Source organism: Falco biarmicus, chromosome 3 (genome assembly GCF_023638135.1).
Source record: "Falco biarmicus isolate bFalBia1 chromosome 3, bFalBia1.pri, whole genome shotgun sequence".
NCBI lineage: Eukaryota > Metazoa > Chordata > Aves > Falconiformes > Falconidae > Falco > Falco biarmicus.
This window is the reverse complement of record NC_079290.1, coordinates 42372085-42390014: the sequence shown is the minus strand read 5'-3', so window position 1 is coordinate 42390014 and position 17930 is coordinate 42372085. Positions and strand designations below refer to the sequence as shown.

At 36.6% G+C, this 17930-nt stretch overlaps 1 protein-coding gene across 2 annotated transcripts in view; it reads left to right on the top strand.

The window, feature by feature from the left end:
- The window catches only part of C3H8orf34 (chromosome 3 C8orf34 homolog), a 167723-nt gene that overhangs the window by 98921 nt on the left and 50872 nt on the right, over positions 1–17930 (top strand). For both annotated transcript variants that reach the window (XM_056333302.1, XM_056333303.1), the window contains exon 8: positions 9565–9700. In XM_056333302.1, the coding sequence (XP_056189277.1) occupies positions 9565–9700 (136 nt within the window). The remainder of the gene's footprint in view (positions 1–9564; positions 9701–17930) is intronic.

Here is a 17930-nt window from a genome sequence, read left to right as displayed (position 1 = left end):
TGTACATAGAGAATCGAAAATGTCAGTTGGGAGCTGAAAAAAAAGTATTTCTGTGGATAACGCTGAAGCGTTATCGATGTTTCAGAATATTTTGGGAAACTGAAGGGGTGTTGCACTTGGGGGAATGCAGCTGAATTGATGTGACATCATTTTATGGGTGAGCAAATGTATCTGTACATTAGTTTCAGAATAATATTTGTATCCATGACAGTGAAACTGGTAAATTACTAAGTTTTGAAAATTTCTGTGAGCACATAATGACCTCTCTCATTTGTGAAAACTTTTGAAGTGGCTGCAACTTCAGTTTTTCTTTCAACTGGTGGTAGAGCAAGACTCACCCATTAAATCTGCACTTTAAAAAAAATCTCTATACAGTTATAATATCAGAATTAATTTAATTCATGTACATTACTGTATTTCAAGAGGTCTAAAACATGAAGAACAGGTGATAAGAAGGTAAGGTATTGTGTTGATCACAAGAGATCTTAACCTGCTTCTTGTGTTCAGGCTTATTCACACGTTCAGTCGTTAGAGCAGCTGGCATTACTCAGTTAAATAAGAAAAAAATAGAAAAGCAGTAATTACTTGGCAAATGTAATAAAATAAATTCCAAATTTTGATATGCTAGCACATACTATTAAGGATCATATTTTGATAATATATTAGCAAAGCTTTTATGAATGTATACTTGAATATTCTGATACAATACCAGTTTTGAAAACTTTGATCCTTGTGTTTTGAGAGAAGCACAATTTAAGGTCCTTAAAAGCAACAGTGGTGAGTTGCAGATGGGGTATCCTTCTGTCCATGGAAAAATGATGTCTAGCTTGCTTTTATTTCTGATACTTTGATAAACTTTTTTTTTCTTCTGGTGCTTTAATCCTGTAGAAATATGTTCATATTCTGAATTGTTAGTGTTGCTTAAATACCTAATGCTTTCACCATTTAGGGCATGGCTCTGGGAGATGGGCTGAGCGTAACTGAATATGATCGATTGCTTTCATTAAAGAAAATGGTCCTCTTCTGTTCCTTCATGGCAGGTTGTATGCTGCTGTTGTTTCCTTTAAAATTATTTTAATACTTTTATGACCCCCTCACTGTGCCTATGCAGCTCACTAAGCCTGATGGAGAAGATTCCATTAATAATGTCGTATTTTTCCCCTGAATGAGCTCGCATGAGGCTCAGGTGAGAATCAAGCACTGGTATCACTGGGAATGGTAGAAAGGGTTAAGAGCATGGAAATAAGTGAGACTTTCATTACCACTGGGGGCTGGATTATAGGGCTGCATCCTTAGTGACTGCTGGATAGCACCTTGGAGTTTGACCTCATTTGTCCACCACCTGAGCTAACAGTACTTCAGGGCCAGTGAGCTTTGCTAGTGCTCCTGAAGACTGAAAGCCATGATTCACTTGGCCTTTTGTGTTGACCTAACTTTCCTCTTAGTGCAATGCTACCTGTTCTGTTTTGGCTTGAAATAGATCTCTGCTGTGTATTATTGAAGATGCTTTCAGTTTGGACTTCGTAATATTTTAATTTTCTCTGTTCCTCCTGTTGATAAGGTTTGTACTGCAAGTTTGACCTCATTTCATTTTTAGATTATCTATCAGTTAGACTGCCTGCACTCTAGGAATTTAGAACAGACGGTTCTTTTTGAGAAGGAAAATATACTGAGTTAGCGATTTATCTTCTGTGATATGTTGTACTCCTTTCTGCTGCCTCCTTCCAGCATATGACAATTGTGCTTCTTCAGGTTTTGCGTTTCCTCCATCCTTGTTTATTTCAGAACTTTTTGAGGAACATTTGCTCTCTGATGCTGAATTGGCTTTCCATTCTAGGATCTTTGCCTCCCGCTCAGTTGATCAAATTACTTTGAATGGTTAGCGTGCAGATTTTATACTCCACAGAGGATGGCATACAGTGGCCTCCAGGGGATGTAGTTCACATTCTGTTCCAGTGCTGTGGACTCCAAAGTTAAACATGTCTTGAGAGCTACGGAGTTTCACAGCTCTCAATGAGCTAAAATCCAAAAGAGAAACTTGCAATACTTCAGATAGATTTTTCAGTCTGTGGAGAATGGCAAATTCCAGTTGAGTTCAATGGAGTCATGATTAACTTTCGTGCGTCTTGAGAAGCAGACTTGTCAGGTAACATTCTTTAATGTGTTTACAAGATTTTATAGTTCTGGAATGAGATCTGCTAGAGAAATGTGTGATTCTACTTCATATCCAGAAGTTAAAGTAGCGCTGAGTAAAAGCAAATGCATCTCTATGGTGTATAAGGTAGTAGGCATGAACTAACATTACATGAACTAAGGTGCTGCAGTGCTTGATGCATTATTTAGGCAAAAATCTTGTTCGGCAATATTCAATGAAAGTGTAGCAACCACATGTGTCATATGTACCACTAGATTATTTTCTGTTTCAGCCAGCTCTCTGTCCTGTGTTGCAGTATGCTTGCGCAAGCATTGTGGTAAAACCAAAAACCTTCTAATTTTCTCTTACCCAAACCAAAAGCATAAGCAAATGTAACATGATAGTGCACTGAACCGGCCAGTTACACAAGACAATCTCAACAGAGTAACTGGCACCTATACAACACCCCAACTACAGAGTTTTTTTAGTAACCAAGTTTCAAGTAACAAAGTTTAGTAACAAAAATTTCTTCAAAAAGCATTTACTTCTCTTCAGTAAAAATATTACCAGAAAACTGCATGGTTTATTTGGAACTTTATTACCTGGCTTATCTATTGGATGTGTGGGATTGTTTTGATGTACCTGCTAGTTTATTTGATTGACCCAGCTGGAGAGAGAAAATTATATTTAAAAATTCTGTTCTACCCTCAAAATACGTCAGTGGTATGAATTTAATCAGTGAGTGAGGAAGAGCATATACTGTCAGCCGTGATGCCATTGGTATGCTGATGGTATCCAGCACAGTGTCTGCTTCTCTGAGTGTAGACAGTGCAGTCTTCCAGATGTCCCAGTGTCTGGCCAAAATAGGGATAGTGAATACAGAACAGATGGTCCTGTCTCAGGACAAAGCAGTGTTGTTACAAGCTGATAGAGGGATGGAACTGGAAGAAACGGCAAAGCTTCAGTTGTTGGGTGCCATCTTATTCTTACCGTTGATTCATAGTTAGCAGAGGTAACAAGGAGGGCTGCCTGTTGCAGTTGGGCAGAAATTTGAAGAGCAATAACAAAGATCCACAGGTTTTTTTCCTTCTGTCCTATAATCTAAGCGTTTTGGTGATTGTCATAGAATTACTGATACGTTACCGTCTCAGACAGGACTTAAATACACCTAGAGCTTACCATGAACTTTCACATACAACACACTAAGTATCCTTTGCTAAATAGAGTTCAGAGATTTCTTTGCCTTCTCTGTCTGCCCAAACTGTCCAGTCTGAGATCACTCATATATGAGTCCTTAAATTAACTGGAACTTTGCTAACACAACAGCTTGGTCTGCAGTCGGGTGCATTTGGGTATAGTGCTTCACTGAAAAGCACTTTTTTTAAAATGGGAGATGTGCTAGTTTCTCAGTAGAAAATTTAAGCTGTACAAGCATCTTGCTTCTTACTTGGTGTGTTTCATCACAAAGATTCTCTGAAGGGACATGTAAAGTGTTTGACTGCATATGGGATTTGATCATTTCCATTCAAGAAAAAGAAAAGAGTAGCTGGGGAAAGAGAGCTATTCCCTCTGTAGGAACCCTTGATCTAGATAGGTTTATGGAAGAGAGCATACAGATGCTTTAGTAACTGGCACTCCAGAAACACTTATTCAAAATACTTTTTCAAAAGAAAGGTGTTGGAAGGTTCAGCATTACTAGAAATGTTTGGCATAAGTTTATTTATAATTTTTATGCTTTGCCTCAACTTTCATTTCAATAAAAGGCGTACGCTTAATCCTGCCAAGTGGCTGGCAGAATAAATTAGGTGGATACAAAGAAATACAAATGTGGCCCTCAGTGCAAAAACGGATTCATACAAAGCTAAACAGTTGTCCGCTCTGACTGGCTGGAAAATCACTGTAGTTGCTTTATGTTTAGTGAGGTGTACTACTGAATTAATGTATTATTATTCATCGTAGCTCATTTTCGTAAAGTTTTATATTAGCAGCATGCAAATTATCAGTTTAATGCAAAACAGATTTTATAAAGAAAACCGTGACAATGTAATGTAAAATTCAGTATTTTGGATATATATTGTAAGGAACATCTGTACTATGTTAACCAAATACACTTGAAAAATATTATGGCTGGCTCCTCTTCATTAGAAAATAAAAAAAAACAAACTAAAATTAAAACAAAATGAGGCCTTTTGAATATACATTCCTTTAATGCTCTGATATTTTTGATATGATTGAAAAAAAGCGTACTGATTTAAACATGGCTTATTCTGTTATTATGACAAAGCTTTTTTTTTGGTGGTTTTCTTTTAAGAATGCAGAGTTCAACTGAAGTCTGAATTGCATGTTCAAATAAATATAGTGGCTGCATAAATAAAGGACATCAGAATTGGAGCTGATGAAAAATATTAATCAAAATTTTCTTTTAATTTAAAAAGGTTTTTTTGCTTAAAGCTAAAGTGCAAAAAGTAAAAAGTCTGCCAGGGAAAAACACTAAAAGATGTTCCTTTAGATGCCTTCTGAAGTCCAGAATTTCTGATTGTTTTCTGAATTTTCTCATTATGACCTTTTTGCAGTTCTATATTATTCTTTTAGTGCGTGTACTTTTGTACAATTATGGCAGTTGCAGTGATGCATTGTAGAATGTGATGTAACAAGTGAAATATTCTAAATTGTGTTTTATTGGAAATGTAGAGGTAATTAATGTGCCTCCAATCAATAACAGAGTCCTGTTATAGTAAAAATAAAGTATTTGAAATAATTCTTTAGAACTGAATGAAGCTACCTAGTTGATAGGTTTAGACCAATGTGTTTGAAATCATTATTGGTGTGGAGCAACAGTGGTTCTATAGTCAGTCACTGTTACTAAACCAGTGGGTGAGCAGTGGGTGCTTGTGGTATTAGATCATTTGTCCTAGAATTACTAGTAGGGAATGATAAGAGGGCATGATGCCTGTTCTTTTCAGCTGTGGTTATGGACTTTCTCATTTAAATATGAAGTTGCATTCAGTTAGTGGTCTGTGCAGCTGGGATATCCGAGACTTGTTTTATAAACTTAATCTGCCTGATTTGGAGCAAGGGTCTGAAGCCCAGACCTTGCATCTTAGACACTGTCATCCCCTAAGTTAGTGCTCCATCAGTCTTGCCTGCAAGTAACTTGTCTTCTGTAGTAAACAAGTATCCCACCTAGTGGAAAAGGAGAATAAGCAGGAGCGCTGTGGGCCAGTGTGTGGTGTAGTTGTCTTAAGATTCTGATGTGTGCTCTAATGAAACTGGAATGTCTTTGTCAGAAAAGGCTCCTTCTACTTTAATTCCAGTCCCAGCTTAAAATAGGAAGATGGAGAAAATGAAGACAGATTCCTCTCACTCTTGCTGATTAAAAGTGAGAACTTTAATCAAGGGTTCATTGTATGTTTCAGTACATGCAAACAATGCTGCTTTCTGTCATCCCGTGTTGGTTTTGCAGTGTGATTCTGCTGGGATTTGGCTCCGAGAAATGATCCAGGTAGAGGTGGACATGTGAACTCAAGGATTTAGCAACATCATATTTCAATTGGTTTTGCATGCATCCTTCAGTGGAAGCACAAGCATTTAGAGAATTTATTGTTAACTTCAGGTGCTTACTAAGATGTCCTCAGAACATTGGGTTCAGGAATTTCAAGTGACTGTAAGGAGTGAAGTCTCTTGATGGATTTACTTAGGATGATATTTGCATCAACAGTCTATGGCATGGGTCTGAACGCGGCCAAATTCCAATATTTGAAGATGTTAATAGAAAGATATATTAGAATACGTGTGCCAGACTTAACAGCGGTGTCTACTCTGTGGCATTGAAGTCATAGATGAGTAAGAAGAAAAAAAATGACACCATGTACGTAGCGTATTGCAGAAGATAACTCCAGTTTTGCTTCTGTTGAAGTAAATGTTTAAACATAATTTTCAGGACTGAAGCGTCAGGTGTTCTTTGTCGGGAAGCCTAATTCCTGCTTGTTCCAACAGTTCTTTCAGAAATAAGGTGGGATTTTTGGGGGGCTCTCTTGGTATAGATAAGAAAATTCATCTAAACCAGAGAGCATTGGTAAACATAATAAGAAACATACAATTATGACATAGAAAGCAGCATAAATTACTGGAATGCAGGCAGAAGTGCTATTGGTAGTAGGGTTTTGTTGGTTTGGGGTTTTTTGGCTTAATTTTTGGGTGGTTTTTTTTGGAGAGAGGGAGTTAGATTGTTTTAATGAGAGTAGTAGAGCATATTAAGAGTCTGTGCTTCAGTCAGTGATCCTTGCTATGTACATGGAATACATCAGTGTCTATCATGATGTAAGAACACCGCCTTGAGAAATTAATTGCTTCAGAGAAAGAGGCATTATTTTACTGGGACGTCAGAATTCACTGGTGGCCTGCTGTAACATAAATCGGAATTAATTATCTGTATTTTTTACTCTCACATGAAAACAGTTAGTGCTTTTCTTAGCATTAGACTGAACAAACTGAACTGTGATAACCTCTGTAAAGATGAACCAGAACTTTTTCCAACTTTGCACCTTATAATTCTTGAATTACTCCTATGAAATAACTACGTGTTTTATAATGGAGGAAAGAGACAAAAGTGAATAGATTGTATAAAAAAATGTAGCACATAACCTGCTTACCTGAGCCTTCTGTGCAACTGAATTTTCAGTGCATTTAATAGGAGTTTTACATAAGAAGAGCTCTGTCCTTAAAGCAAATGGTGTGCGAGTCTTGTAGGAGGTGTTGTAAGAGGATTCCACACTCTTTCATCCTAAGACATTAAGCAGTCTTGCACACTTTCTAGAATACTCGGCATTAGTACCCCTTTCCCTTTCCTCAGCCATTCCGCTAGAAAGGAAGGAAGTAAATAATTACAAACAACGTCCTATTTAAAAGTGTTGCCTTGTTTTACTGGGCTATGTTTTTGTTTAGCTGAAACAGATACCCTTTTTCCCTTTCCCTTTTTGATGAAACTTGTCTGTTTAAAAAATGACAAAGAATTTAGCTTAGTGCAGCATTATCGATACAGAAAACATCTGGTTCTGTGCTATGGTCTATTACACTTGTGATGTTTATCTCACTTTTTAAGTATTTTTGTGTATTGTTGTTATGGCAATACATGAAGATTGCAGCTGTGTGAATTTATTTTGATGAATTGCTGATTTGAGAGAAATGTAAGGGGATTTTGTTTTGTAGGTAGGTTTTTTACTACATCGAACATACTTAATGGAAATTGCTGGAGGTCCAAGATAAGGACTTCACAGACATACCCTAATTCATGTAGAAAACAACAGAGAATTAACATTCAATCAAAGAAATACAGTGCACAGTCATGCATTAAAATAACAAACTTTAATTAGCACAAGTGAGATTATTTCATTTATGTGAACGTCCAGCCACTGTACAAAGATAGGTAACAATTTTCTAAGGATTTGAGTAGTTTCGCAGTATTCTTGTCTTCCATCCCATAAGCAGTCATCGACTTGGCTTTTCTTTCTCTCTTTTCTCAGTGAATTACCTCATTGCTGCTAAATAAGATCACTGAACCGCTCAGCTGTATCATCACTAGTTGGTCTAGCAAAGAATACAAAGAAAGAGAAAAGATTCAGTGTTCCAGACCCTGTAACTGAATTGACTTCTCAATGAAATCCTTTTCTGCTAAGACTGATTCTTTCTGATGTTACATAGAAACATCTGAACCTTTGGAAACCTTTTTTTTGTTCTTAAAATGAATTATTGCACTCGTATATATTTTAATAACATTCTTATTTATGAACTAATGCTCTTCTGCAAAACACTTATAAATTGTTGAACAATATATACACACAAACACAGAGTTTAGTACTGAAATTACTGTATGATTTTTTTGGGGTGGGGTTTTTTGGTGTTTTTGTTGTTGTTTGTGGTTTTTTTTTAATTAAGGACCTTCAGTAATGAATGTGGTCAATCAAGATGATTGCCAGATGGCACATGAACTTGCTCATAATTCAAACATTCCCATCCAAAGTTACAGGTATAGGGAACCAGGTAGCTTCTCAAATGCAGTTCCTTTAGTGAAAAGAAAGTGCAATAACTGCACTGTAAATTAGAGGCATCCAGAAAAGACTGAAATCATTCAATACTGAGACAGAAGTGCAGTAATTAAAGGAAATGCTGCAATTATTCTTTGGATTTGGTAGATGGGGTTATACTTCTTTGTCTAGCTGGAATATTAACATCTTTTTGTAGCTTGCCATGGACAAATTATATCCAGTGCTGAATTAACTCAATGAAAATTCCTTGAGAAAAATTAACAAATGTATATGACATAGGGTTTTACTTTTTTAAAAAAATCTACATTTCAGCATGCACTGAATGCTAAACATAAACTGAACGTTGCCTCTTCTGATTTTAAAATTCTCTGTGACTTTTCCCAGTTTGAAGTCAGGATTTAAAGTCTGCCTTTATGCACTTTCTGCTCCACGGGGATCCTTTAACATCAGATTTCTTTTTAAAACATAAATATATGAAAGTACCTGTGTGTACATTATCTGAAAGACATTTTAATTAGATGATGATATACTGTATACCATAAGCCACATGCATCAGTCAGTACATGGAGGGTTTGGTGCTCATTCAATAGCAGCTAGTCAGTTTTGCTTGTTTACCTTTCAGCTAGAACTTAACCAAATTATAAACAACTGAAAACTGGGGTTTATGGATACATGAGGTATCTAGAACTTGCCTATTTTATGTCAGCAAAAAATACATAGATTATCCTTAAAGAATGTCCTGACTGTAAACCAAGAGAATTCATTTACAGTCTTGCTGATATATACTATTCCAGTGTGATCTTGTACAAATAATTCTCTGAGAGTCTCAGCAATTTTCCTGCAAAATGGGAATGATTTTACAATAGTAGAAAATCCAGTTCCTATTTTGAGTTGCCGAAATATTACAGCAGTATGGTGGGTATGCACATTATGGTCTCTTCCGATGTGATGTATGTATCCATTTCATGTTTGCTGGGTTTAGCACAGCACTTTTAGCAATATTTTTTCATTGCTAGGTGAAAAAAATCAGATGAGGAATGTACACTCAAAAACCTGAATTTTCGATATGCCATATGTCAAATGGAGCTATTGGATAGTACCTGGTGATGACAGGTTTCTTCTAAATGAATCTGAGAAATAAAGATTGAAAGAAACAGGCAGCACCGAAGTGAAAATGATACTGAATGTTTTTCAAGGAACCCCTTGTAACAGAGTGATAATTGATATAAATAAAAATCCTCTCAAATGCTTTTCCTAATATTACATAGGTAACTGTGTTTTCTTCTGTTTTGAGTTGTTCCATTCTTCAGTGGTTCTGCAGGTGGAGTACCTTTATTGCTACAAAATGTAATTGTCTGTTCATCCAGTCATTCTGTCTTGTTGCAGAGGATCTTGATGATCTACGAATGGAAGGAGTAACAAGTGTGATGTCTTCCGGGAGCAAATTTAATCAGACTCGAAGTGCTCATATGGCTGAGCCTCAAGCAAAGGTCACATTGAATATCTGCGCAAGATGTGCCAGGTAAAAAGCAAAACAAAACCAGATCATGCTAGTCAATACATTCTTTTCCCCAGATTTTCAGCTATGTATTGTGCTTATAGGCGAGGTGATACCTCTCCTGTGCTAAAGGAAAAATACTTAGTTATTGGCTACCCTTTGACTTGTGGCATTTGGGTTGTTCACCTTATGTTTATGCGTGATATGTCACATCAACAATGAATCAAGTCTCAGGCTTACTTCACAGCTTGAAAGTATTTTGAGCCTTTCTATCTCTGAATTTCATTAGTTATTTGAGCTTCTGTGGTTTTTCAGGAGATGGATCAGGGAATTTAAAGGTTCAAATTCAATTTGAAAAGCACCTGTATAAATGGAGATTTAGTTGCACAGGTGCAGTTCAGTTTTTCAAATAGTTGCTTCTTAGCACTTTATAATCTCATCCTGTTTCACCTCTAAGATAATTTAATCAGGTTGAACCCCTTTTGGTTTTGACAGCTGGAAATAATTCTTGCATTTACAGTATGAGGGCCAAATAAACAGGTTGGCATTCCTGTAGCCAAGTCAACTTGAGAATGCAACACTAACAGAAACCCCTTAAATTTCCTAGATCCATTCTTCTATGTAGACAAAAGCTCATTTGGAGAAAGGATTTAAGCCTGTTTAAATGACAAAACTAACCTTCTCACCCTTCTGTTAATGGTTCAGATTAGCAAGAACAATACAGAGGCATGCCAATTTTATCTGCCTGCCTTTGCCAATGGCTGCTCTATTGTGTAGTTTGAGAGGGGATTAGCTGCTTGTAAATAAAAAGCAACCTGTGGTGAAATTAAGTCAAAAGTTTGGCCATATGCCACCCTACGTTTCTACTTTTTTTCCATTTTGCTTGTGAATTACTACTTTTAAAAGGCACTTATGTAGGAAGAGGGGCTTCAAAACGTTTTCTGATGCTTGGGAGCATAACTACAGGCATATTGAATCACCCATGCGTTAGCATCTCTGTAGCAGGGTTGTGGAGCCTCGGGGGACTTCAGCACACAGTATGGTCAGAGCAGCAGTGACTGGGTGGATGGCCTTGTAATTCTAGAGAGTTTTGCTGACAGCAGTGTGGCCTTATGCTTTAAGAAAAGAGCAAGCATGCTAGTCATGGGATTCTTTCTAATTCACTAGAAACAAATTGCTTATGTTGTAAAATGTTTCCAAACAACTAGCTACATGAAAGTGTGGCACCTTTTTTCAACTGGCATTGGTTGTCCATGGATTAACAAGTAGAAAGGTAAGGAAAACAGAAATGTTCTACATGGTCTTTTTGAACTTACATAAAATCTTGTATGGATTAATAAAAAGGTTAATTAAATTCTAAATTCCTTGAAGTAGCCGCTAACAGCAGGTGCCAAGATTCTATATATTCTCTCAATCCTGCACACTAGGGAGCAAACGGCTCAGATCTTGAGCCAAACCTAGCAACCTTGGCTATTGCTATTGTCCTTAAACTGGCTGTACTATATGACTGCAGACTAAGATATGAGTTGTAGAGAAGGATCTTAGAAAATCCCCTTTTGTCACTTCACATATCAGAGAATGCAAAGCAGGGCTTTATTTTGCCTGTACACCTTCATTTCATTCCCTACCCTATTTGATGAAGTCAGTGAGGAACTGGATGATACCTACTTGACTGTGGTCCTTTTAACTCTTGTTGAAGTTTAGCAGTTTCTTTAAACTTTGGAGGAATCAAAAAATATACCTTCTCATCAGTAGCAAGGGAGGTCGAAAGAGAGAAATGGGTGTAGCTGTTTTATTCAGCTGTGAGGAAACTAACATTCTTCAAGATTATGAAGTCAGTATGTTCTTTTGGAGCATTCCTTCCTTCTTATGGAAGGACACCTTTCCTTTCTTACTCCAAGATAGAGTTATTAGTGCAGTAAGCTGTCTCTTTCGATACATTCACAGCGGATTTGTGCAGTGCCTTCTTGCAATTGCTGAAGTAGTGGGTAGAGAGAACTGAATGAAGCAAGTGGCTTCAAGGACAAAGATAATTTTTTTTTCCGGTTCCAAGGGCAATTCAATTTTCTGTTACTCAGTGATACAGCCATTGAAAACACCGTGCTATAAAATCACAGCCTGTTTGGGTCATCTCTATGATCAAGTTTCTCAGTGTTGGCATTTGTCTCCATTGTTATGGCAAAGCCCAGTATTTATTGTAAGGTCATAATACAGAACCTACTAGTATATTTAATTGCTTTAGAATTTTTTTATTTTCTTATTCTCAAAGTAGTCTTGTGTGCAGTACAGTTTATATATAAATACTATAAGATTTGATTATAGGCACATTTAAATACAATTGAAAAAGTCAATGTAAGTTGTTTTGAATACTTTTGGTTACAATTAAACGTGTCTTTTCTCTTGATTTTACCCATTTTTTTGGTTGCATAAAGTGATTTGAAATGAATGGAGCTATTAATGGCAGTGGGTGTTCGGTAGATAATAGGGCTTGTCAAATCAGATTGCCAAATCAGGTTTACTGAAGGTATTTTGGCTGTCTGTAGGAGGAATACAACTTTTTACTTGAAATTTGATTGGCAGACTTCCAAATGTTAGAAAATATGCTTCTTGGCTCAGGCAAAAGTTTAATTTTACTCATGCATTTGCATATTCTAGTTCTTTCCTCTTGCTGTATTCTTTTTTTCTTTTAATACTCTGTTCTGATTACTCTGCAGTCAATTTACCTTCTGTGGTACCTCCTCCAGAAGGTTCCTCACTTTCTTGAACATGCTGGGGCTCTTCCAAGAGGGATTTATTTAAACAGTTGAAGGAGTTCCTCAGTACAAGCTTTAACTTAATTTGGCTTAAATTTTTGGGTCTCACTTGGAAAGGACAAATACTCTCAATAAAATTCCAACCTACTTCCTCATTAAAATCATATGTAAGTTTTAGACCCTCCTGCTACTAATATTACATTTTCTTGCCCTAAATCATTAGAGCTCACTCATTATTTGAGAATTAGAGAGAGCAGGGCTATGGCTATGTGCAGGTTACTTTAGCTTGAGAGTGCTGGTTTAATTCTGTATGCTCACTGAGAGCACCTGCAGTAGGGTACTCCACTCCCCTGTTCTATTTCTGATGCGGTGTTTAACACAGTGTCAGAGAAAGATCTTAAAAAAGAATGCTAAATGGGAGTGACTATGTTAGAGATGAAAATCTACTTTGTTACAAGGCAAACTAAATCCAGTTTATATTGGGGGGGGAAACCTGCAATGCTGCTGAGGTGCTGCATTTGGCAAAACATTCTCCCTTGACTTAAGTGACCTGGACAAAAGTAAGAGCTTTTTCATGAATCATAAGAAATCAGACTGAGAATGGACATAATTTGAAATATAATAAAACCCTCAAGCATCTGAGGTGGGTTTTTTTTCAGAAACTGGTATCTTACCTTCAATGCTGATAATTTCATCAGGCATCTTCAAATGATAGTGTTGTCAGAGCCCAGGTCAGTAATTTTAATAAAAGGTAAAGTTCTCCACCCAGATATCTAGGAGGTAATGGGGGATTCTTTCAAGTTGATTTTTACAGCTTATGATTAACAAAAACCTACCCAAATCACCCCAAAACCAACCAACCAAAAATCCCCAAAAAGCAGAGAAAGAGAAGGAGAGGTTAATTCTCCTCATGTATAAATTGATTTGTAGACTGGGATATAGCTGTAAGAAACAGAGAGCTTACTGTTTCCTGTATAGATGTTTCACACACGATGAGTGAAATGCAGATGGATAACAGCTTTAAGAGGTTTTTCAAATGGGAAAGTAGCTAGAGAATGTTATTCCCATAGCTGTTCTTGGACTACAGTGCAAGTTAAGCAGCATATTAAGTCATCTAAATAAAGGGGTGACATCATTCACAAGGTGGAACAAAACAAAGTTTATAGATACAGGAAAAAAGGCTACAGCCCCCCCTGTATTTGGAAGGTCTGCTTTTTGCTGGAAAATAAGCAAAGACACTTTTAGTACAACTGATCTTGATTTAGATAATTTGAGCAAAATTATTATAATAAAAATTCCTTCTTCATCTAAGGGCACAACTAATCTGACTGATTTAGAGATTAAACTGACTCATTCTATAACACAATTTTGTGAATCATTTCTCATACAGGCAAAAAAATGATTTTCAGATTTGGCTGATGAATCATAAGATATTCTGAAATATAAGCAAAACTCATATGGCTTAAATAAAGATATAAACGACAATTTGTAAAAGCCAAACAACACTTCAATGTTTTCTCATGTATTGTGACTTGCACATTGAACATTTTATAAGAATCTAATCAGGCATAAGATATAAAATAATATTCATGTACTATTGAATTAATTTTAGGGGGGGTTCTTTTTCTTTCTTTCTTTCTTTCTTTTTTTTTTTTCCATAAGGACCACCCATTAGTCTTGTATGCCCACTGCCATGCTCAAAAGTTAAATCTTGTTCTTGTGGAGTCTTGCCAATGCATTCCTGGAAGTAAGAAGCTTTTTGTTTTTAATAGCGCAAGGGCTGCATTCATTCTTCTTAACATCAATAGAATACAAAAAAGGGGTTGCATGTGATTAAAAAAGAAATGGGATTATAGAAAACATGCTGTGCCACAAGCTTGAAGGCTTCTGAACAAGAATGTTGGGAAGGAGTGCTAGTCGCATACAAATATGGGTTTGAGATGCAGTATTTTAGTTAATATTTTAAGATTAGATAGAGCAAATGCATGGTGCCCTAAGGCCTTTTAACATATTAGAGGAATCAAGTATATGGGTATAAACAAAGTACGTCTGTAAATTAAAAAAGTAAATGTGACTTTTCTAACAGTCACTATTGGTAGTGGAATACAGTTCAAGTGCAGTAATTTATGTGGTCGAGCTGCTAATGTAGAATAAATGAGGTGTTCTGTGCATGCTACCATTTACAGGTAATCTCCGAAAACTTAGTTTGGAAAACTTAAAAATTCTCATGTCAGTTCACCTTGCCTCTGAAATCTCCATTGTTGCCCTGCTCATAGTCTGCGTCTTTGACTCCTTTAAGATATCTTGTCCTCCAAAAAATCTTCAGGTTAGCTTGGTTATTTGCTAAGGCCAGTTAACTTTTCTTTAACCATCTGGATTTTTGCAATATTTTAGTAAGTTTGGTTTTCTACAGTGTGGTCTCTGCTACTTCCATATGTACTTGGGACATAGTCATATAAACTACATGGTGCTATGTGTAATTTAAGAATCACATGTAGGTTCTGTGAAATACACCACTGGACTTTAAGCAGATCTTAATGACATAGAGCCATGACGACCCTTTATGTGTGAGGAAGGAGACGAGAATTGAAGGAACCACCTATAATTTGTTATAAATTGCAGAATAATGGTAGAAAGAATAGAACTGTTGTCAGAATTGGCCATGATATATCTCTCTAGAAAAGAACAGGAATTAATTGGTCAGAGAATTCTCTAGTGTTAATCTACCTTTGACCATTTTAGATTCTTACAGAGTAACAGTTTGTGTAGAGATGCTTTATCTGACTATCACAAAGCTATAACAATACTAATGAGACTTGAGGTCATCAGAATTTGGTGGAAAATTTGGTAATGAGCTGCGCAGAAAATAGTGTCTGAAGCTTGACAAGTAGATCTTACTTAACTATCAAAAGCAGAAAAGCTGATGACTAAATAGAGAAAAAAATGCTGCTAAACAAGCCATGTTACTGTATGTGCCGTCCACAGAGAACCCTACTGAAACTTCAGACAACAAAAAAAAAAATCAGTTACCCCTGTGAGGAAGATCATAAATACTGACAAAAGACTACATCTAAAAAGCAGTTAAAAGGTGATGGGCTCCTGGAAGATTTCCTCAAGTGAAGGAAGGAAGCGTACTGAGCTTCCCTTCCTCAGCTTCAGCTGTGCACTAGATTCCTTCCATATTGGTTATGGCTAGTCCGCTCTTACTGCCATTGTGTTCCGGCACAGCAACCATCGAGATGGCTGACTTGTCTTTTGAAATCGGATGGGTTCTCCTGTCTTGTCCAGGCATGTAATCCCAGACTGACCCCACAGCTGGGGAGGGGCTGGTGCAAGGGAATGGGTGCTGTACCGTGCAACACTGCAATAGAGTCTGATCGCGTAGGGTGAAGAAGAGGGGCAACCTCTGACATCCCATATAGATGCCATAGATCCTGGAAGAAGGGAGGATGTAGAGTTTGCTGCTGGTGTGGTTTTTAACAGATGGACTAGGTTTTATGTTCTGCCAAGTTAGCCCAAGCCACCACTGTAGGTGCTTCTGCTCTGTTTTCAGTGGGCTGCTGTTCCAAGTCTGAGTGTGAAGTCTTCTTTCCCAGGCTGAGCCATTTTGGTGTGAGTAATTCTAAAGGGAGTAGCCTTAAAAATGCATGCAGGACTAAAAGATGATAAAAGGCTATGCCTACATTGAAATCTGACAGGCAGATTTCTGCTTGTGCAAAAGTTCCTTAACTGCTACATGAATTGTGAAACTATTCAGTGATGGCATCTGCACATGCTAATTTAAAGGGGGTTCAGGTATATTTACATGAGCTATAATCATCCCTTTAACTGCAATGGGAATATAAACCAAGAGGTGATGGAACTGGGTAAAAGACAACCTGATCGCTGGGAATATGGAATTCTCCATTCCTTAACAGAGTTAGGAGTAGAGCACTGTGTATGTGACTTCAAAGGATGTCTTTCAATAACTTTTTTTCTTTATAGACTTTAATTTCCTTCCTAAGTTAATGTTTTGTGAGGAGTAACCTGCAACTGGTGGATCCTGGAATGCATATGACTAGAAATTGGGACTTGAGGAGAATAAATTGTAATTTCTGATATCAAAATCATGATATAACATGATAGATCTATTTGGAAAACATAACATTGCATTTCGTTTTCAGACCTGATGCATAGTTTTGATTCCTCTTTTTCCTAACTTCCTTTGCTGCTCCCCAAAGTTCTGTGTAAATAAATGCATAGTGAATATTCTGTCAGAGCAGAGGGTGCAGAGCATCCAGATCACTTGCTTCTGAATCTTTTATTATGTTCCCCACTAAGTTCCATTTTTTTTTTTTCAATTTTTTATTGACTGCTTCATTTTGGATCATTATATGACCCCTTTTTCTGTGCTAGCTTTATTCTCCATGGTGAATTTTATATAACTTTTTCCTTTTGTACATTTAAATGGGTTTTGATTTGTCTAGAGTGCAGCCTTTTACACAAAAATGTAACAGAACCCCCTAGGATTTGTATTTTGCTTATTTGTGGGTTTTATAATTTTTTTTAATAAAAGTCTTTTTCCATGTGTAAATACTTTTGAAACATCCTCTTTTAAAGGTAACAGCTAATTTCTGTCTAATCATGCAGCAGAAATGTAGGAAACAATGATATTGTGTCATATATTATTAATTAGAAATATAAATTATATAGATGTGTCAGAAAGAATATTCTCTCAAATCCTCCATATGATCCCTGGTTTGTCTCTGTGCACTATAATGCAATATTGGAGAATGGTTACAGGTATATGTGTAGTTTGGTATATGTATTTGCATGAAGAATAGTTTTTGTATGTCTGCCCAGTAGTGGTAAGGCCAGCTTAGTGACTCAGTTTCTGGCAGAAACTTCTGGTTTGTTAATTTTCCTGAGATTTGGGAACAAATGACTTCAAGGTACCAAGGGAAAAAAGGTTTCCAAACTAAAGTGGGTGGTACAGAAATAATTTTTTGGGAAAAATTCTCTGATTGGAGTTCATGCACAGAATGTTAGGAAAATTACGTCTTCAAATGTTACCAAACCTTTTGATTATGCATACATAATTTTTTCATTCCTGTGTTGCATTTCATACCAGCTTTCTGTCTGTGTGCTATTTCTAAGTGACTACTTTTACAGAGGAGAAAGTACTAAACATTCCAGATGACTCGTGCCGCTGGTTTGGATTCTTTTTTTTCGTTTATTTTCTTTTTTGTAACATTGGTTTTATTGGACCTCTTGTTTCAAAGAGCTGAATTTTCCTCATGTTTGTTTGTGGTAGTTTCACAGACTTTGTGCTAAACAAATGTTTTATTTACATCTGTTTGCTTTAAAGAGTGGCAAACAAGCAAATGAAACACTGTATGGTGGTGCTTTATAAGTTTTAAAAATCTCCTTTCACTTTGGAAAATGGTAGAGAAAACCCATACTTTTCCTTTTGCTACTTAGAACTTCTCATAAAGTGGAATCCCAAAAAGAATCAGAAGAAA